The 17756-nt window shown below is 40.9% G+C and overlaps 3 protein-coding genes across 3 annotated transcripts; 2 read left to right on the plus strand and 1 right to left on the minus strand.

Moving 5' to 3' along the window:
* The first annotated feature begins 689 nt into the window (after positions 1-689).
* On the plus strand, positions 690-7156 carry LOC134648232 (ubiquitin carboxyl-terminal hydrolase CYLD). Its single transcript, XM_063502718.1, has 6 exons — positions 690-785; positions 1383-1571; positions 2438-2546; positions 4242-4519; positions 4797-4980; positions 6987-7156. The coding sequence occupies exons 1-6, from the start codon at positions 690-692 to the stop codon at positions 7154-7156; spliced, it is 1026 nt and encodes a 341-aa protein (XP_063358788.1).
* A 1415-nt stretch (positions 7157-8571) lies between these two features.
* Positions 8572-12398, minus strand: LOC134647887 (protein O-glucosyltransferase 2-like). Its single transcript, XM_063502249.1, has 6 exons — positions 12175-12398; positions 11508-11716; positions 10469-10925; positions 9422-9659; positions 8861-9160; positions 8572-8758 (listed from the first exon to the last, which is right to left on the minus strand). Exons 1-6 carry the CDS (start codon positions 12330-12332, stop codon positions 8639-8641), a joined length of 1482 nt encoding a protein of 493 aa, XP_063358319.1. The 5' UTR covers positions 12333-12398; the 3' UTR covers positions 8572-8638.
* A 959-nt stretch (positions 12399-13357) lies between these two features.
* On the plus strand, positions 13358-17406 carry LOC134647888 (large ribosomal subunit protein uL3m). Its single transcript, XM_063502250.1, has 6 exons — positions 13358-13534; positions 13626-13713; positions 14142-14369; positions 14556-14851; positions 16210-16374; positions 17108-17406. The coding sequence occupies exons 1-6, from the start codon at positions 13485-13487 to the stop codon at positions 17358-17360; spliced, it is 1080 nt and encodes a 359-aa protein (XP_063358320.1). The 5' UTR covers positions 13358-13484; the 3' UTR covers positions 17361-17406.
* The last annotated feature ends 350 nt before the right edge of the window (positions 17407-17756 follow it).

Here is a 17756-nt window from a genome sequence, read left to right on the forward strand (position 1 = left end):
CCGCACTACCTGGAGGTTCAGCGCGTACTACGCGAGGAAGTTGTTAACCCGTTGCGGCGGCACGGCTACGTGCGCGCCGACCGCGTCATGCGCCTGCGCACGCTGCTCGAGCGCCTGTCCGACGTGCCCGGCCTCACCTCCGAGGAGAAGGTCAGTGACCCCAGCAGGAGGCGGTAACCCGATGCCGCACGGCTACGTGCGCGCCGACCGCGTCATGCTCCTGCGCACGCTGCTCGAGCGCCTGTCCGACGTGCCCGGCCTCACCTCCGAGGAGAAGGTCAGTGACCCCAGCAGGAGGCGGTAACCCGATGCCGCACGGCTACGTGCGCGCCGACCGCGTCATGCGCCTGCGCACGCTGCTCGAGCGCCTGTCCGACGTGCCCGGCCTCACCTCCGAGGAGAAGGTCAGTGACCCCAGCAGGAGGCGGTAACCCGATGCCGCACGGCTACGTGCGCGCCGACCGCGTCATGCGCCTGCGCACGCTGCTCGAGCGCCTGTCCGACGTGCCCGGCCTCACCTCCGAGGAGAAGGTCAGTGACCCCAGCAGGAGGCGGTAACCCGATGCCGCACGGCTACGTGCGCGCCGACCGCGTCATGCTCCTGCGCACGCTGCTCGAGCGCCTGTCCGACGTGCCCGGCCTCACCTCCGAGGAGAAGGTCAGTGACCCCAGCAGGAGGCGGTAACCCGATGCCGCACGGCTACGTGCGCGCCGACCGCGTCATGCGCCTGCGCACGCTGCTCGAGCGCCTGTCCGACGTGCCCGGCCTCACCTCCGAGGAGAAGGTCAGTGACCCCAGCAGGAGGCGGTAACCCGATGCCGCACGGCTACGTGCGCGCCGACCGCGTCATGCGCCTGCGCACGCTGCTCGAGCGCCTGTCCGACGTGCCCTGCCTCACCTCCGAGTAGGGTTGCCAACTATTTTTTAGTGGAATATAGTATTTTCCAGAATAAGGCATCAAAAATATAGTACATTTCAAAAAATATAGTACTTTTAGATAAAATACTAAACATAAGTGTAATATACGTTTAATCGGAAATATAGTATTTTAGTATTATTTAGTATTGTACTATATTTTGGCTCTCTGTACTATATATTTTTGGAAAAATATATAGTACAGAGAGCCAAAATATAGTACAATACTAAATAATATAGTACGGTTGGCAACCCTACCTCCGAGAAGGTCAGTGACCCCAGCAGAGGGTTGGTTGAAGGTAATATAAGTAACTATAAGTTTCAAAATATTATAAATGACCGTTAATTTTAGGTTATAGAAAGATGCCAGGCACACAACACAACAATACCTTGTTAATTATGACTTATTAGGTTTACTCCGCCTACTCGACCTATCATCAATGTTTGCTTGCTTTTTGTATTACAGGACCCAGAAGAGTTCCTAAACGGCCTCGTGGCTCAGTTACTGAGGGCGGAACCATTCCTAAAGCTGTCCTCAGGACAGGAAGCTTTTTGCTATCAACTGTTTGTAGAAAAGGACGAGCAGATAACGTTGCCCACCGTTCAACAGTTGTTAGAGCAGTCGTTCGCTACCTCCGGTGTGAAGCTTAGTGAGGTGAGATGCAATCCAATTTGAACTTAATATATTAGGGCATAAAGTCTAAGCGGTTGCGCTTAACTGCGAGCGGAACCATTCCAGAATCCGTCCCCAGGACTTCTGAACAATGTTGTAGAGTATAAAGTCTTCAATTAGTCAACCCTTTGACCTCCAAAGACGCCCACTGACGCGCGCGGCTATATCCCAGTATCAACCTACGACCTACGTGCATTCCGACAAGTTTTACGATGATTCGCCGCACATATAGGTATGTACGATGGGCGTGGCGTTGAAAGGGTTATATGTTGAATGTAAAGTTCAATACAATTGAACTTTTACAGGTGTATACGTTATTTAATTTCGACGTACTTATGAAATAGGGATGATGACATGACACATGTCGAATTTTATAACAAAATTTAGTAAAATAGATAGCAAATGAGCAACTTATCACAATATTGTAGATAAAAAAAAAATATGAAAATACAAAAATACAGCACTTGAAAGTTTCAAAATTAAAGTTTTTTTTTAACTTTCGAAAACGAAATAAGTAAGGATACTATTCGATTCCTCACATTTTACCCAAAAAAATATTGTAGAGCAACTATATACATAACATAAGCGCAATATTTCACCAACAAAAATGCAATTTTCTTGTTTTGTTCATACATCAAGATGCACTCTCAGTGACCTTGACGTCACGTTCACATAGCGTTTTGTTCGGGGCGTTTCGCGAGTGAAGTACGACTGTCGGACTTTGACTATCATTTCTGACTTTTGTATTGCTTTAATGCAATGGGTCCCATATAGACATTTGATCCTAAAAACAAACCTGCATGATTGATACCATAAATGAAAATTTGTCATCTAGCCTATTGTTTCAGGTACCAGCTGCGTTTATAATTCAAATGCCACGGTTTGGCAAGCAATACAAATTGTACCAACGAGTGCTGCCATCGCCGCTGCTTGACGTAACGGATCTCATTGAAGGCTGTAAGTTTATCTATCTAATATCTAATCTAATACCTACCTTTAAACGAGCAATTCTTGTATATTTGTATGTATTTCGGGGATCTCGGAAACGGCTCTAACGGGTTTTTGGGAGCAAAAAATCGATCTAAAGTGTCATTCTGTGGAACTAGCTAACTATGTAAACAAACCGCCATATTAAAACTGTCAAAAAATATGAATTTACTAGTGACTTGTTTACGTAGTTAGCAATATGGAACTTGCTGAATTACACTTTAGCTAGGTCTTATCTCTGGGAAAACGCGCGTGTTAGAGTTTTTATGTTTTCCGAGCAAAGCTCGGTCTCCATATTATTATTTGGGGCATTATCTATGAAAAGGGACCTTATTGTCGATGACGCTTACGCCGCAGTGTCGCGTGGCATTGTATTTATATCGGAGCATCGTTAATAATGGCGTAAGCGCCATCGAGAATAAGGTCCCTTTTCATAGATAACGTCACATTTATCAGAATAGTTTTTGATCTGTGACTTGACTAACAGGTGTAGCCTGGATGCCGATCATTTGGTCAGCATAACATTATTTCGTTAGTATTACTGAGTAATAAATGAATCAGTACCATTGCATGGCACAATTTTTTAAGGTTTTTAGGGTTCCGTAGCCAAATGGCAAAAAACGGAACCCTTATAGATTCGTCATGTCTGTCTGTCCGTCTGTCCGTCCGTATGTCACAGCCACTTTTTTCCGAAACTATAAGAACTATACTGTTGAAACTTGGTAAGTAGATGTATTCTGTAAACCGCATTAAGATTTTCACACAAAAATAGAAAAAAAAAATTTTTTTTGGAGGTTCCCCATACTTAGAACTGAAACTAAAAAATTTTTTTTTCATCAAACCCATACGTGTGGGGTATCTATGGATAGGTCTTTAAAAATGATATTGAGGTTTCTAATATCATTTTTTTCTAAACTGAATAGTTTGCGCGAGAGACACTTCCAAAGTGGTAAAATGTGTCCCCCCCCTGTAAAATAAGAGAATGATAAAACTAAAAAAAATATATGATGTACATTACCATGCAAACTTCCACCGAAAATTGGTTTGAACAAGATCTAGTAAGTAGTTTTTTTTTAATGCGTCATAAATCCCCTAAATACGGAACCCTTCATGGGCGAGTCCGACTCGCACTTGGCCGCTTTTCTTTTCTTTAGGTGCCATGGGTTCAGCCAGCAGAGTTTGAAAAATCGTAGCGCTTTTTTAGATCATAATAAAAATATTAACAGCAAATCTTGAGGCCTTTCTCTAGTAACTGCATCGATTCGAAACCTGAGGGCCTATCGCAAATCACATTCGACGTCTCGTAAATTCGTACGCAAGTGTGACAGGGAGGCAAGACGTCGAACGTGGTTCGCGGTAGACCGTCTGATTAAACAACTTTCGGCCAATAGAAAAAATCACGAACATCGCTAATCTAAAACGCACAATTAAAATTTTGTTTAATTTTTTCACAAAAGCTAAAAATATGAAAATGGTTCTAAAACTGCGCAATTTTATTTTTGATCAAACTCATTGATTACTTTAGTTTTGTTTCAAAAATATTATAAAATAACAATTTAATAACAATGATATCCGCGGGACACGCTCGGCTGTCCGCTCGATGGTTAGCGAGCTGCGAGCTGAACTCACGCGGTCTTCCGGTAACGAGTGACGATTATCCCGCAGTGCCCCGGCAGTGCACGGTGTGCGGCGGGCTGGCGCGCTGGGAGTGCAGCGCGTGCGCGCGCGGCGGCTCGCTGGAGGCGGGCGCGCTGTGCGCCGCCTGTCACAGGCTCGCGCACCAGGCGCGCCCGCACCACAAGGTACGTGTGTATTATCCCGCAGTGTACGGCGGGCTGGCGCGCTGGGAGTGCAGCGCGTGCGCGCGCGGCGGCTCGCTGGAGGCGGGCGCGCTGTGCGCCGCCTGTCACAGGCTCGCGCACCAGGCGCGCCCGCACCACAAGGTACGTGTGTATTATCCCGCAGTGTACGGCGGGCTGGCGCGCTGGGAGTGCAGCGCGTGCGCGCGCGGCGGCTCGCTGGAGGCGGGCGCGCTGTGCGCCGCCTGTCACAGGCTCGCGCACCAGGCGCGCCCGCACCATAAGGTACGTGTGTATTATCCCGCAGTGCCCCGGCAGTGTGCGGCGGGCTGGCTTTTTCTTAAAAATTGTGGATCTCTTCGCTACTTATATCTATAAGTACATCTGTCATTACATGACGTATAATAATGTGTATGTTTAGGCAACGCCGCTGCTAGTGCCGGAGGAGTGGGCGAGCGTGCTGGAGGGCGCACCGGCGCCGCGCGTGTATATGGAGCTGTTCGCAGTTCTCTGCATCGAGACCAGCCACTACGTGGCCTTTGTCAAGGCGGGACAGGCGCTCGACGCGCCTTGGTGCTTCTTCGACTCCATGGCAGACCGCAAGGGTAAGGCTCCATTATTGCGGTGTGGCGTGTATTATGCCACCAGTTGCTACTTCCAAGTGCAGGCCCTAAGAACCACTCAATTTAACGGCTAATAGGTAGGAGGTACTTTATTCTCGATGTCATAAGGATGCGTAAAATAAATGTATACTTATTGATTAGAAATGTTTCTTAAAGTCCATAAATTTGGAACGCACAGCCGAAATTCGCTTCGGAAACAGATCAAGTCTCCCTGTTGTCGCTTAAAATTGCCAAGATGCGCTCAATTCATTACGATGTTGCATGCTATTTTCTTTAAATTGTGGTATTTGGTCGATCGATTTAATTAATTGTACTTTGTAGTTAAGCTTTGGATTCCTCCGAAAACGGTGCCGTCATATGACGGCCGTCATATAGCGGCAGCAAAAGACGGCCGTCTTTACGGTGGCGACATGTGGAAAGTGCCACGGCGTCATAACACACCGTCATCCACCAAGGTCAAAGCGGCAAATTTGAAAAATGTAGGCGCGATGGGATAACGTCCCATAGAAAATTTGAATTTCGCGCCTTTTCCTACTGACAAGATTTGCTTGGTCATCTATAATTTACTTGGAGGATGAAATATCATCAGAAGAGGAAAATAATCGTAGTACGGAATCATTTATTCAAATCTCGTGTCATTTATTCAAAATGGCGTCACCGCTATCTAATAAAACGTTCACGAAACTATCGACAAGGTCATGACGGCCGTCATCTTACGTTAAGCTTTGGATTCCTCCGAAAACGGTGCCGTCATATGACGGCCGTCATATAGCGGCCGCAAAAGACGGCCGTCTTTACGGTGGCGACATGTGGAAAGTACCACGGCGTCATAACACACCGTCATCCACCAAGGTCAAAGCGGCAAATTTGAAAAATGTAGGCGCGATGGGATAACGTCCCATAGAAAATTTGAATTTCGCGCCTTTTCCTACTGACAAGATTTGCTTGATCATCTATAATTTACTTGGAGGATGAAATATCATCAGAAGACGAAAATAATCGTAGTACGGAATCATTTATTCAAATCTCGTGTCATTTATTCAAAATGGCGTCACCGCTATCTAATAAAACGTTCACGAAACTATCGACAACGTCATGACGGCCGTCATCTTACGTTACGTTGACCATCAACGTAACGTAACGCCGTCTAGGAAACCGCGCCATCTTGTTTACATAGACAACGTTCTAGTGACGTCAGTCAACGCTATATAGCGGCCGTAATATGACGGCACCGTTTTCGGAGGAATCCAAAGCTTTACGTTGACAATCAACGTAACGTAACGCCGTCTAGGAAACCGCGCCATCTTGTTTACATAGACAACGTTCTAGTGACGTCAGTCAACGCTATATAGCGGCCGTAATATGATGGCATCGTTTTCGGAGGAATCCAAAGCTTTAGCAATGTATTGAATACTGTATGCAAGTTTTTGAACGATCTAAATGGGGCTTTAGGTTAGGTTGATCGATTAATTGAATCATCCATGCCTCAGTAGTCAGCAAAGTAACAAAACTCGCATGCGAGTTCCCGTGCCATTTATCTTATGATACTTGATTCGTGATCAAATGGACTTTCGCGAGATTCCGAGTCTCACTAAAAAGTGTCATTCTATGGAACTTGCTAACTATGTAAACAAAAGTCACTAGTAAATTCACATTCAGAGACAATTTTTATATGGCGGTTTCTTTACATAGTTAGCAAGTTCACACTCATTCGTGCTACTGTAATAAAGTAGGTAAAGTAACGAACCCGCACGAATCCGCACGCAGCGCTTTGCTTCCTCTTTCCTTATGCGCACTGCCAAGGAATGGAATTCCTTGCCGGCGTCTATATTTCCGAGCTCATATAACCCGGCAACCTTCAAATCAAGGGTGAACAGGCACCTTCTGGGCAGACTCGCTCCATCGTAGGCCACGTCTTCGCCTCGGCTAGTCTGTGGTCATGAGTAAGCCCATTAAAAAAAAAGTAAAGTAACCAATGAATTTGTCAGGCGAGCGCAACGGCTACAACATCCCCGAGTGCTCGTGCATCCCGGAGCTGGGCGCGTGGCTGAGCGAGGAGGGCGCGCGCGACCGCCAGCTGCCCGCGCCCGCGCGCCGCCTGCTCGCCGACGCCTACATGTGCTTCTACCGCAGCCCCGACGTCGCCATGTACCGGTAGACTCCACAGGGGCTACTACAGGGTGGCCAACTTAGAGGTATACAACTTTTTTTTGCCGCCATTTTATTTTGACGGTAAATATGACAGTTATTGCATGAAAATTAGTTTGTGCAGATACGGCAAATTTATTATGGAGCGTTTTACGACGGAACAACGTGTTTTAATCATTAAAAACAATAGAAACATTAAAAATAACGTTTCCCGGTCGATTAATTTCGAGAAACGGTGACATTGACTGGCCCCCAAGATCGCCTGATTTAACAGCTCCTGACTTTTTTCTGTGGGGCTATCTAAAGGGACGTGTCTATGCTAATAGGCCAACGAACTTTCAGCAATTAAAACAAAATATTCGAAACATTGTCGCTGAGATAACGCCAGAAATGTGTGAAAAAGTGATGAAAAACGCGATGAAAAGGGTTCGCATCTGCCATGCTGCTAGAGGTGGACATTTGTCTGACATTATTTTCCATGTGTAATTGCTGACCCTACATATTATATTTAACAAGGAATACTTAATATTTTTTATGTTTTATAGAATAAAATTTCAAAAATAAAGTGTATACCTCTTATTTGGCCACCCTGTAGTAGCTGTCTGTGCGCGTCGCAAACACCTTCGCCTAAAGAGTCTACGAGAATGCGTCAGGTGCGTCCATAGGTTGGTCTGTAATGAGCGCGTGTGAGGAAGGTATTCTGTACAAACTACCAGCGTTTATACAAGTGGCTAAGGTATACGATACGTCTATATTAAGCTCTTCAGCTTGAGCAGCTACATTGTAACTTGTATTTCATAAAGTAAATAGACCTTCCTTCATTTGCTAATGTTTAGGTTTGCATTCGTTTAAGTTATTGTGTTTGGGTAGAAAAATACACGTTAAAAACACAACCCAGTCTTTGCTTCGTACGCAATAGTCTATATATATAAATGTGAAAGACCTGACTGACTGACTTAAATCAACGCACAGCCCAAACCGCTGGGTCTAGAAAGTCCAAATTTGGCAAGTAGATTCCTTATAAGGTCTAGGGGTCCACTAAGACAGGATTTTTCAAAATTCATCCCCTAAAGGAGTGAAAATTAAAAAACTCTCCTGCGCGTGTGAAGCCGCGGGCAAAAGCTAGTAAAGTACAAGTCGCAACCCAATAAAAAACATTGAATTGGATGTATGTGCGATTTAAAAAAGTATTATATAACTTGATGTAAAATAAAGTTAATTCATTAATTAAAAATGTTAATTTTAGGCAAATAATTATGATATGCAATGCAGAAATATATATTTATTTTACCAAAATGTGATATTATTTGGTAATATTATAATAAAAATAATGTGATCTAAATATTTTTTTATTTTCATAGCCTCATGTTACTTGACACAATACTTATTAAGGAAGTATAGTTACACCACACTACCGAGACCGAGATTATTACTCTGTATTATTATGAGGGAATGTTTTGGCGCACATTAGCTTTGACTCAGAGCCATATACTCAAAGATCTTCACGTTTCTTTTTTTTTCTTAGTTCGCAATCACAGTCAAAAGTCGGTTGAGGTACTTCCGTCATTCCTTTACGAACATTTACTTTGTTCGTCATCCTCTTGCTCCATTCCTGCAACAAGTGAACATTTTTTGTCTACGCGTCCTTTTTGTGGACATAACAACGACATCTACTCGTAGTTATCAAAGGAAGATCTCAAATAAAATCACTCACCTGGAACAGCACCGCATGATAGCAAAAAATATGTTGAGGAAGCAAATGGTCGTTGACAAACTTCCTTCCGTTCCTCGCTATCTTCAATGCTTCCTCGTCGTGCGCGCGCGCCCACCGCACTTTCTGCGCCAAGTCGGATAGATCACGTGACACCGGCACGAAGTGTTCCCCCGGAACCAGCTGCCCGTAGAAGTGCTCGTAGTACGGTGACGTTTGCTTCAGCACCGTGCCGCCGCCCGCGAGCAGGTACGGCAGTCGGTATGATGCTACTGTGCCGTCGATGTTTATCTGGTATTTGTACTACAAGTGACAAGTAATTTATATGTATAATAGATTTATTTTGTAGAAAACGAAACTGCTCAAGTTAAAATCATATAGATACAGGAATATAGTGGCTTACTGGCTTACCCGAACCAATTTAGATGAAATTTGGTATGGAGAATGTTTGAGGCCCGGGGGAACAAGATAGTTTTTATCAATCATCATCATCAAGTCACGGGCAGAAGCTATGTATATGTACCTATGTATAATATAAAATAAGTATACAAGTATTTTACTTACATCAAAAAACTTAAAAAAAGAAATATGCGGCGACTTAGGCCCATATTGTTCTTGTTTATCCAAGAAAAAGAAGAAGTTAGTAAGAGACACGTTGAAGAGGTCCGGGTTGGCGCGAGCGACGTCGACCAGCTGAAGCCGCTCGGCGCGCGAGTCGCGGCCGCGCCAGAACGCGCGCGGCTCTCGGCTCTCCCAGGGTTTCTCGATGTTGCCTTGCACCGATAGAATGTCGAGCGTTACTCTGAAAAAGCAAACGTTACATTGTAAGGGAAGAACATTATCAACAATACGCCCATCACTTAGAAGTAAATTTTGACACAATGATACCTATAACATTTTGTATCAAAGAGTAGCGTTTTCTACATGTTTTTAAAAGGCAGTCTTCAAAACTGATTTCTAAATGGCCACTACAATAGTAGTTTATGCAACAGTGATATAATAAGGGTTCTTAAAATTCAAGGGTCGAAGTTACAAAACGAGACGTAGTCGAGTTTTGTAAAAAAAGACCCGAGAATTTTAAGAACCAATTATGAGCTGTTGCATACATTACTTTTTCTATGACAGCTGCAGCAAAAAAAAGAGTTATTATTAAAAAAAAAGAGTTATTATTTAAAAAAAATTGAGTTATTATTTAAAAAAAAAAGAGTTATTATTGTAAATGAAAACATACCTCTTTCAATCAAGATGATCGGAACTTGTATCTTTAAAAAAAATAAAGCAGTTGTATTATACTCATAAGATGACTGCTAGCAGTCATCTTATGAGCCTATAGACAAATCATTCAAATGACATTGCTTTAGATATCACTGTCAGTCATTTAATTGACACATTTAAGTGCTGGAGTAGAAAAATACTACAATAAGGTGATGACACCAAAAGGCGAGCATCTGGCACGCGGGCAATACATCCTAAAGTCCTGGGAAAGTCCCAAGGGTTTTTTGCCAGCCAAAAAACGACCTTTATATTTTTAATTTACAATTGAAATTTGCTTGCCATTTAGACTCGAGGGGGTTATTGTACTGTAGCAAGGTAATAAAAAATTTACTATACCTTCCCATATTCTCTAAAGTAGATTCAGTCAAGTCATATGTAGGCATTACTATATCCATTGTATCATCACTGCCGCACCATGAGAAAACTGGCAACAGTTCAGTTTTCTTACGAATCAGAGGCCAGTCTCCTAAGTTAATCACCAACTCCATGTCAGGCAACCTTACTTTCCTTGATAAAGACAAAAGAATGTTATCTGAAAACATATTGAATCCCACATGCTTTCCATAGCAATCCCTATAAATTTTATTATTTTTAATTACATAGTGGCAAAAACTTGTGGTATCTGGTTTGTGGTATTTTTCTACAATCTTTGGTACTCTCACTGCCATATCAACATTTATAAAGGGTTTTAGATCTTGGTTGATTTTGCTGAAAGACTCAGGGCAACCATATTTTTCTAGCCATACATTAATGTCCTTTTCAGGGCAGTCACACTGATCTGGTTGGATGGGACCTGAAAAACAGATATTATATGAATGAATAACATGCTGATGCAGCAAAAGCATTTTATTGCACTTACTTGGTAGGACAACCTAATCTGATGTATTGTATGGATTTATGCTATGCATCAGGGATGTTACGGAGCTCCGTTTCCATTTCCGTTAAGTCGGAACTTCCGTTTGGTATTACACATCCGTTTCTGTTCCGGTTCCGTTACTTTTAAACGGAAGTTATATCGGATGTCAATGCTTAGCGCGGCAGCAGGACATGAGCGGTGTACATCAAAAACAAACAGGTTTATACCAGTCATTCGCTCATAGCCCCGCTTGGCCACGTGCTGCAGTAATTAGATGTTCTGGTTTATCCGTGTTTTTGAATTTAAAGTACCTATTCGTATGTGTTGTGTTGTGTAATGTATACCTACTGATAGTACTGACTTAAGCTCCGGTTCTGGTTCCGGTTCCGATTCCGTTTCTGGTTCCGATAAACTGAATTTAAAACATCTGGTTCCGCTTACGGTTCCGATAAAACCACATCCGTTACATCCCTGCTATGCATCAGACTGGGTTTCTAGGTCATGAGTGGCACCAATTACCTGCATAATGGTAAGGGGATCCAGTGATATGTTTACTTTTATAATAAACACTTATTGACATATCCTGGCAAGTCTCATACACTTTGTACCTAATTATGAAAGTTCCATCTTTTCTGTCCAATTTATTTACCCAAACACGGCAATCTCTATGTTTCATAGAGCTACCATTTATTTCTACAGCTAAGTCATTTGCTAGGTTTGAGGTATACCTGAAATAAAACAAGTAATAATATTTATTTATTAGGCATTTATAAGCTTATTACTTGTGGCAAAAACTATTCATTTGTGCCAGCTATCTTAATGCAATATTTTAAATTTTCACGCCATGTGACAATAAGTGCTACCTGCTACCCGCGCATTAAACTTATTACTAAGGGACCCTAGGACTAGGAGGATAGAAAACCAGTATTGGGAGCACACACTAATATTGCTTGAATAGTGTTAATATTTATGCAAATTTGTGTTGATATAGGCCAGTGACCTAGCTCAACTTTTGATAAGATAAAAGCAGGTACCTAAATATAACTGTACTGTGGCATACCAAACTACAAGCAAATTCTCATAAGTTCATTGAACTTTGTGTTCCACTTCTTAAAAGCGCAATATCTTTCAGCAAGTTACAAATTAAATATTAGGTTATATTATGGGAATAACTATTTTTACTTACGATTGTTCTGTAACAAATGTGAAATTAACGAAAAAGTATCTAGCCGGCATCACGATCTCTTTCGGATTCAAACCCGGCCCATATATATTTATTTCATTTTGTGTATACACCCGAGATAAAGAACCAAACAGTATAACGTAAACGCTTAATTCCAACATTGTAAATAATACTTTTGCTTATATAATTCACATTTATAATAACTTATATACTAATAACGAAACAAACATTTTATGTGGGTGAAGTCTGTAAGCGTAAATAAAACTTTTGTTTGACATTACGAGGGGTATGTTCCACACAGTGGTTCCACATATGTTCCACATGCACCGAGATCATAATCAAACTTGTTCAGATTTATGATACTTGCACACAGCGCATGTAACTTCACTATTTCTGCTGTCACCATTAAATACGAAGATTATGCATGACCTCAAGCAAAGCTAAGGTGCCTACAATGTACATTGACGGTAAACATTACAAAAATTTGAGGTTATGATAATTCACTCGAACTGACGTATGAAGGGCGGCAAAATAAACACGTTTTCGATGTACATTGCTGCTTTTCTTAGCGCAATTCTGCTCTTTGAGTGTTACATGGTGTTACCCTACTTTAATTTGCAGTACATTGCTACTGACAAGATTTGCTTGACGCACTATATATATAACTATTATCACTCGAATAAAGTAAGTGCGATATCGAGGCAGATAAAGTAACTTGAATTTTCCATGTTCGTTGTAGTCAAATGGCATACCGAACTTCGTTCTAAAAAATTAAGAGCGATACGACATGATTATCAATGTAAGAAAGAACACTTGAAGATGTTGGCGATAAACTTGGTAAAGTAAAGCTTACGCGGGTTACTTGCGCGTTTAACGGCTCCTATAGCGCTAGAGTCTGGCTAATGAAAGTTGAGCATGTTGTCACCTTCGTATGTAACCTACGACAGTGATCTGGGCACAACGAAATCGGTAGGTGACAATAATAACATTAAACGATGCATATAACTTGCGCAAGTACCCACAAGCGCATGTTACTTGCACCCTGTTCAACTATTTTAGAAAATGCAGCCTCGAAGTTCACAGTACGTTTTGGAACCACTCTCTAAAGTTTTCTGTCAAATCTGTCATTAGTGTCAATCTATGATATCGACATAACCTATTTTATTAGCGTTTACGTCTAAGAAGAACTAAAAATACTAAAATAAAACTTTAATTTGACTAGGATTATGAAGGGCCTATAACAAGAATTGTCCTTAATATTATTACAAAACTACCAAATAATTATTTAAGACGTACGAATATTAAATTGAAATATGGCCAATTCCAATCTTAAACTTCTGTGTAGTACCCTGAGCAAACTAAAGTAAGTACTTAAATAAAAAATGATTATAAATTTAACGTACGACGTAAATTTAACGACAGCTGTATGTCCATAAATGCAAATTATTTTTCAGAATAAGCTATGTTGCACACCGCCAAATTGGTAACTACAAACCTCCGAGATACCGCCCTCCTTACTGGTATACGGCCAAGGAAAGAGTGGTAAGCATAATTATGAAGGTCTTCTATTTTATACTGCAACCATATATTTGTCAACAAATCATACTAAAAGATCAAAAATGTGTTAATACAAATGAGGATGGGATAAAACTGCAATAACAAGTGTTAATCTTCTTAAATAAATTAAATATAAAAATATTAAGGGACATCTTGCATAGATCATCCTAGCCCCAAACTAAGCAAGCTTGTACTGTGGGTGCTAGACGAATAAGAATAAGAGAGAGGAGAGTATAATTATGTGTCTTCTTCATGAAACAAGCTATTCTGAAATGCCTCTGCTGTGATAGCCAGTCGAGACTTGCCTGCCTATCACAATTCTAGGCTTTTCTATAATTTTATTGTTGTTATAAAACATCCTTTCAAACAAGCTTTTGAGAATAAAATAATTACCAAATTACGATTACTTACAGATGAGTGAAGATATGCTTACGCAAGAAAATAAACAGTTCCTTGAAGAAATTCGCCAGGATAAAGTACAAGCTCAAGCAGCGTTAGAGTCACCCCTGTTGAATAGTGAGCTTGTGCCTACTGCTCCTTGGGACCCGTACACCAGGCGTGCAGGACTTATTGCACGCAAAATTGGCAACTACCCTCTCTGGACAAAGGATGGCAAGAAACTGCAAACTACTCTTGTACAGGTAACTGGAAAATTTGTTTGGGGTTATCCAAAAGTAAACAACACATAATTTTTGTAATTATTAAATATTATTATAAACATTTATTCTTTCCAAGTGGATTTTTTATTATGATATTATATTTTTCATTAGCATAAAAACAGAGAAAAAAAACACAATACTAATAACACCTACCCATTTTTGTTACAGGTTGTGGATAACCATGTGATCAAATATATACCACCAGAAGAATTTAAACCCATGGTCACAAAAAAACCAGTTTGGAAAGAGAAACGTAGACTAGGTAGTCTACTGATCGGTTCAGAGACCGTTGATCCCACAACAGTCACCAAAGAATACTGTGGCCTGTTTGACAGTGTTGGCATGCTGCCCAAACGGCTCCTATGTAGATTCATGGTTTCTCCACATGCTGCTCTTCCGACTGGAACCCCGTTGACGGCAACCCACTTCAGAGTTGGTGATTATGTGGATGTTAGGGCTAAAACGTAGGTGTTGCCCTGGTATCTGTTGCCTTGCACTTATACATTATATTTTTCCTTTGGCCATGTTTCAAGGTAGCTTGTAAATTGTACAATAAACAAGTTTCTTTTTGATAAGAGGACGAAAAAATACTTGTATTGCAAGTTTCAGCTTTTGTGAAAGAAGACAAGGTTTTTCTTAGTTTAACAATTTCCACCAATATAAACCAACACATTTGTTTTGAAACTTACTCTCGTATTTGTGATTATGATTAAACTAGCTGTTGCCCGCGACTTTGTACCCGTGGATTTGTATATTGGTGGTTGTATATTCTACATTAGCTTAGAACATTATGCAGCAAAAGATAGCAGTAGGGACTGTTAATCATTTGTTAATTATTATACACAACCTGGCTACGAAGTTTCAAGCCCCTAACTGAATAAAATTGTTCTCGATATAATCCCTCTCAACCCCCAGCATATTTTCAAGTCCACTATTTAGTAAAACCTACTAACTAACTACCTATTTACGAAGTTTGAAGTTCCTATTAGCTTTAAATAAAATTTGAACTCTCTACCAACTTTCAACCCCTTCTTAAACCTTTTAGGGGATGAATTTTTAAAAAAGCAGAAATTAATTTTTTTGTATTCTAATAATATGCCTTTATATAACGATTCAAGTCCCGCACCCAAATAAATGTTTGACCTCCATACAAATTTTCAGCCCCTTTTTTACCAGTTTGAGGAATGAATTTTCAAAAATGCCGAAATTACTTTTCTTGTATTCTTATAATATGCCCTTATAAAAAGATTCAAGTCCAGCACTCGAAAAAATATTTGATGTGCATGCAAACTTTCAACCCCTTTTTCACCACCTTGGGGGATGAATTTTCAAAAACGCTGAAATTAGTTTTCTTCTCTTTTATTATAATACCTTTTTACGAAGTTTCAAGTTCCTAGCTTACAATAAAATTTGAACTCCAAGACAAATTTTCATCCCCTTTTTAACCGCCTTAGGGGTTGAATTTTTAATAATGTTCAATTAATGTAATTTTGTTATTTTATGTTACGCGTTTTATAAGAAGTTTCAAAGAATTTGTAATGGATTCCATCTTTCAACCCATATTTAACCCTGTTAGGAGATGAATTTTTAAAAACGCTGAAACTTTTCTTGTATTTTAATAATATGCCCATATGCAAAGTTTCAAGTCCCGCACTCAAAATTTTTTGCGATCTCGAATTTTTAATCAAAGTACTACTTACCTATTTGTCATTCATTAAAATTAAAAATCTCATTCATTGCTATCAGTCAATAAAGTTGTATTCTGTGTAGGTATAATAATAACAGATAGTCCATGTGTATTATCAAATTTTTCATTTTCCAGTATTGATAGAGGTTTCCAAGGTGTTATGAAGCGTTGGGGATTCAAAGGCATGCCTGCATCACACGGTGTTACGAAGACCCACAGAAGACCTGGAAACATTGGTGCTGGTGGAGAAAAAGCGAGAGTATGGCCAGGAACCAAGATGCCGGGACACATGGGCAACAGGTACCACTCATTATAAAATTGAATGTTGTTAATGTCTAATCGTTAATTGCTAATTACTTAAGGCCGCAGCAGACTGGACGGCCTGGACGCACGCGACAATTGGGGCAACGAGCGGCCGCTCAAAGCCGTTCATAAATTTGATCGAGCGCAACGCAATGTACGAATGGCCTTGGTCTGCCGCTCGCGTGCGTCCAGGCCGCGGCCTTAGTCCAGACCTTTTGTAGGCATGTTTGGGTCAAATTGGTATATTTATAGAGAGGTGAGGTGTAAGAGAGCAGGGAACTATAGTTCGTTTTTTTTAGCATTAGAAAGAACTTGAAAGAAGGTAAGCGATTTTGACATGTCTTTTAATTGAAAAACACTTTTTAAAAATCAATAACTATTACTTATGAAAGCAGAAGACTATAAAAGATCGTATTAGATTCATAATTGTTACATATTTACCGTAACTTATTTTTAAAATGTGTTTTTCAATTAAAACACATCAAGGTTGTTTACCAAATTTCTAATGCTAAAAAAACGAAGTATAGCCCCGTATACGTATACTAGCTAGGTAACGTCAGCATGCTTTCGTTGACGTTACGCCCTAGGAAAGAGCGTAGCGACATCTATCCTATTATAACCCTAACAATACTACACTTTTTAACAGCTATCAACGTTCCAAATGGTATTATTCATATTATTTCTCGAATACTTCTTATATTTCTCTTCAAAATTACAATATTTATTTTAGTTGGAGAATTCTACGGGGTGTGAAAATCCTTCGCATCAACACGAAACAAAATGTTCTCTGGATGCTGGGAGTGGGTATTCCCGGTGAGACGGGTGCCATGTGCTACGTGTTCGACACGGTCCTGCCTCTCCGAAAACACAAGACCCCGCCGCCGTTCCCCACACATCTACCGACCGACGATCTTCCACTAGAATACTATGATGAATCGATCCATCCGTTTGATGAACCCACGATTACTTTTGAAGAGGACTAGTGAATAAGCATTTATTGTTTAGACGAATTAAAATTGTAGTATTTGATTATGTTTGTCTTAAAAATCTCTTGTAATATAACGGCCTAAGATAAAGATTTCGCATATCGCCGATGTACGTGCTCGTGTATTAAACAGATATTGACGGCCAAATGTATCGTCATCGTAACACACCTGTTAGAATAAGGATGTGTACCGGTTTTTATTTGGCTGCTTTGGCCGTCATTATCTATTTGATGCGGACTGTATCTAGTCCGCCTGTAAAAGCTAAAAGAAGTTTTGTCGGCAGTCGTATAGAAAAAAGAATGAGCTCCCTGCCGAGGTTTTCCCGAGGGTCTGCCCACAGTATGGGGTTTTCAAAAAAGGAGCGTACACGTTTTTAAAGGGTCTGCAACCTCT

The sequence above is a fragment of the Cydia amplana genome, chromosome 5, assembly GCF_948474715.1.
Source record: "Cydia amplana chromosome 5, ilCydAmpl1.1, whole genome shotgun sequence".
Taxonomy (NCBI): domain Eukaryota; kingdom Metazoa; phylum Arthropoda; class Insecta; order Lepidoptera; family Tortricidae; genus Cydia; species Cydia amplana.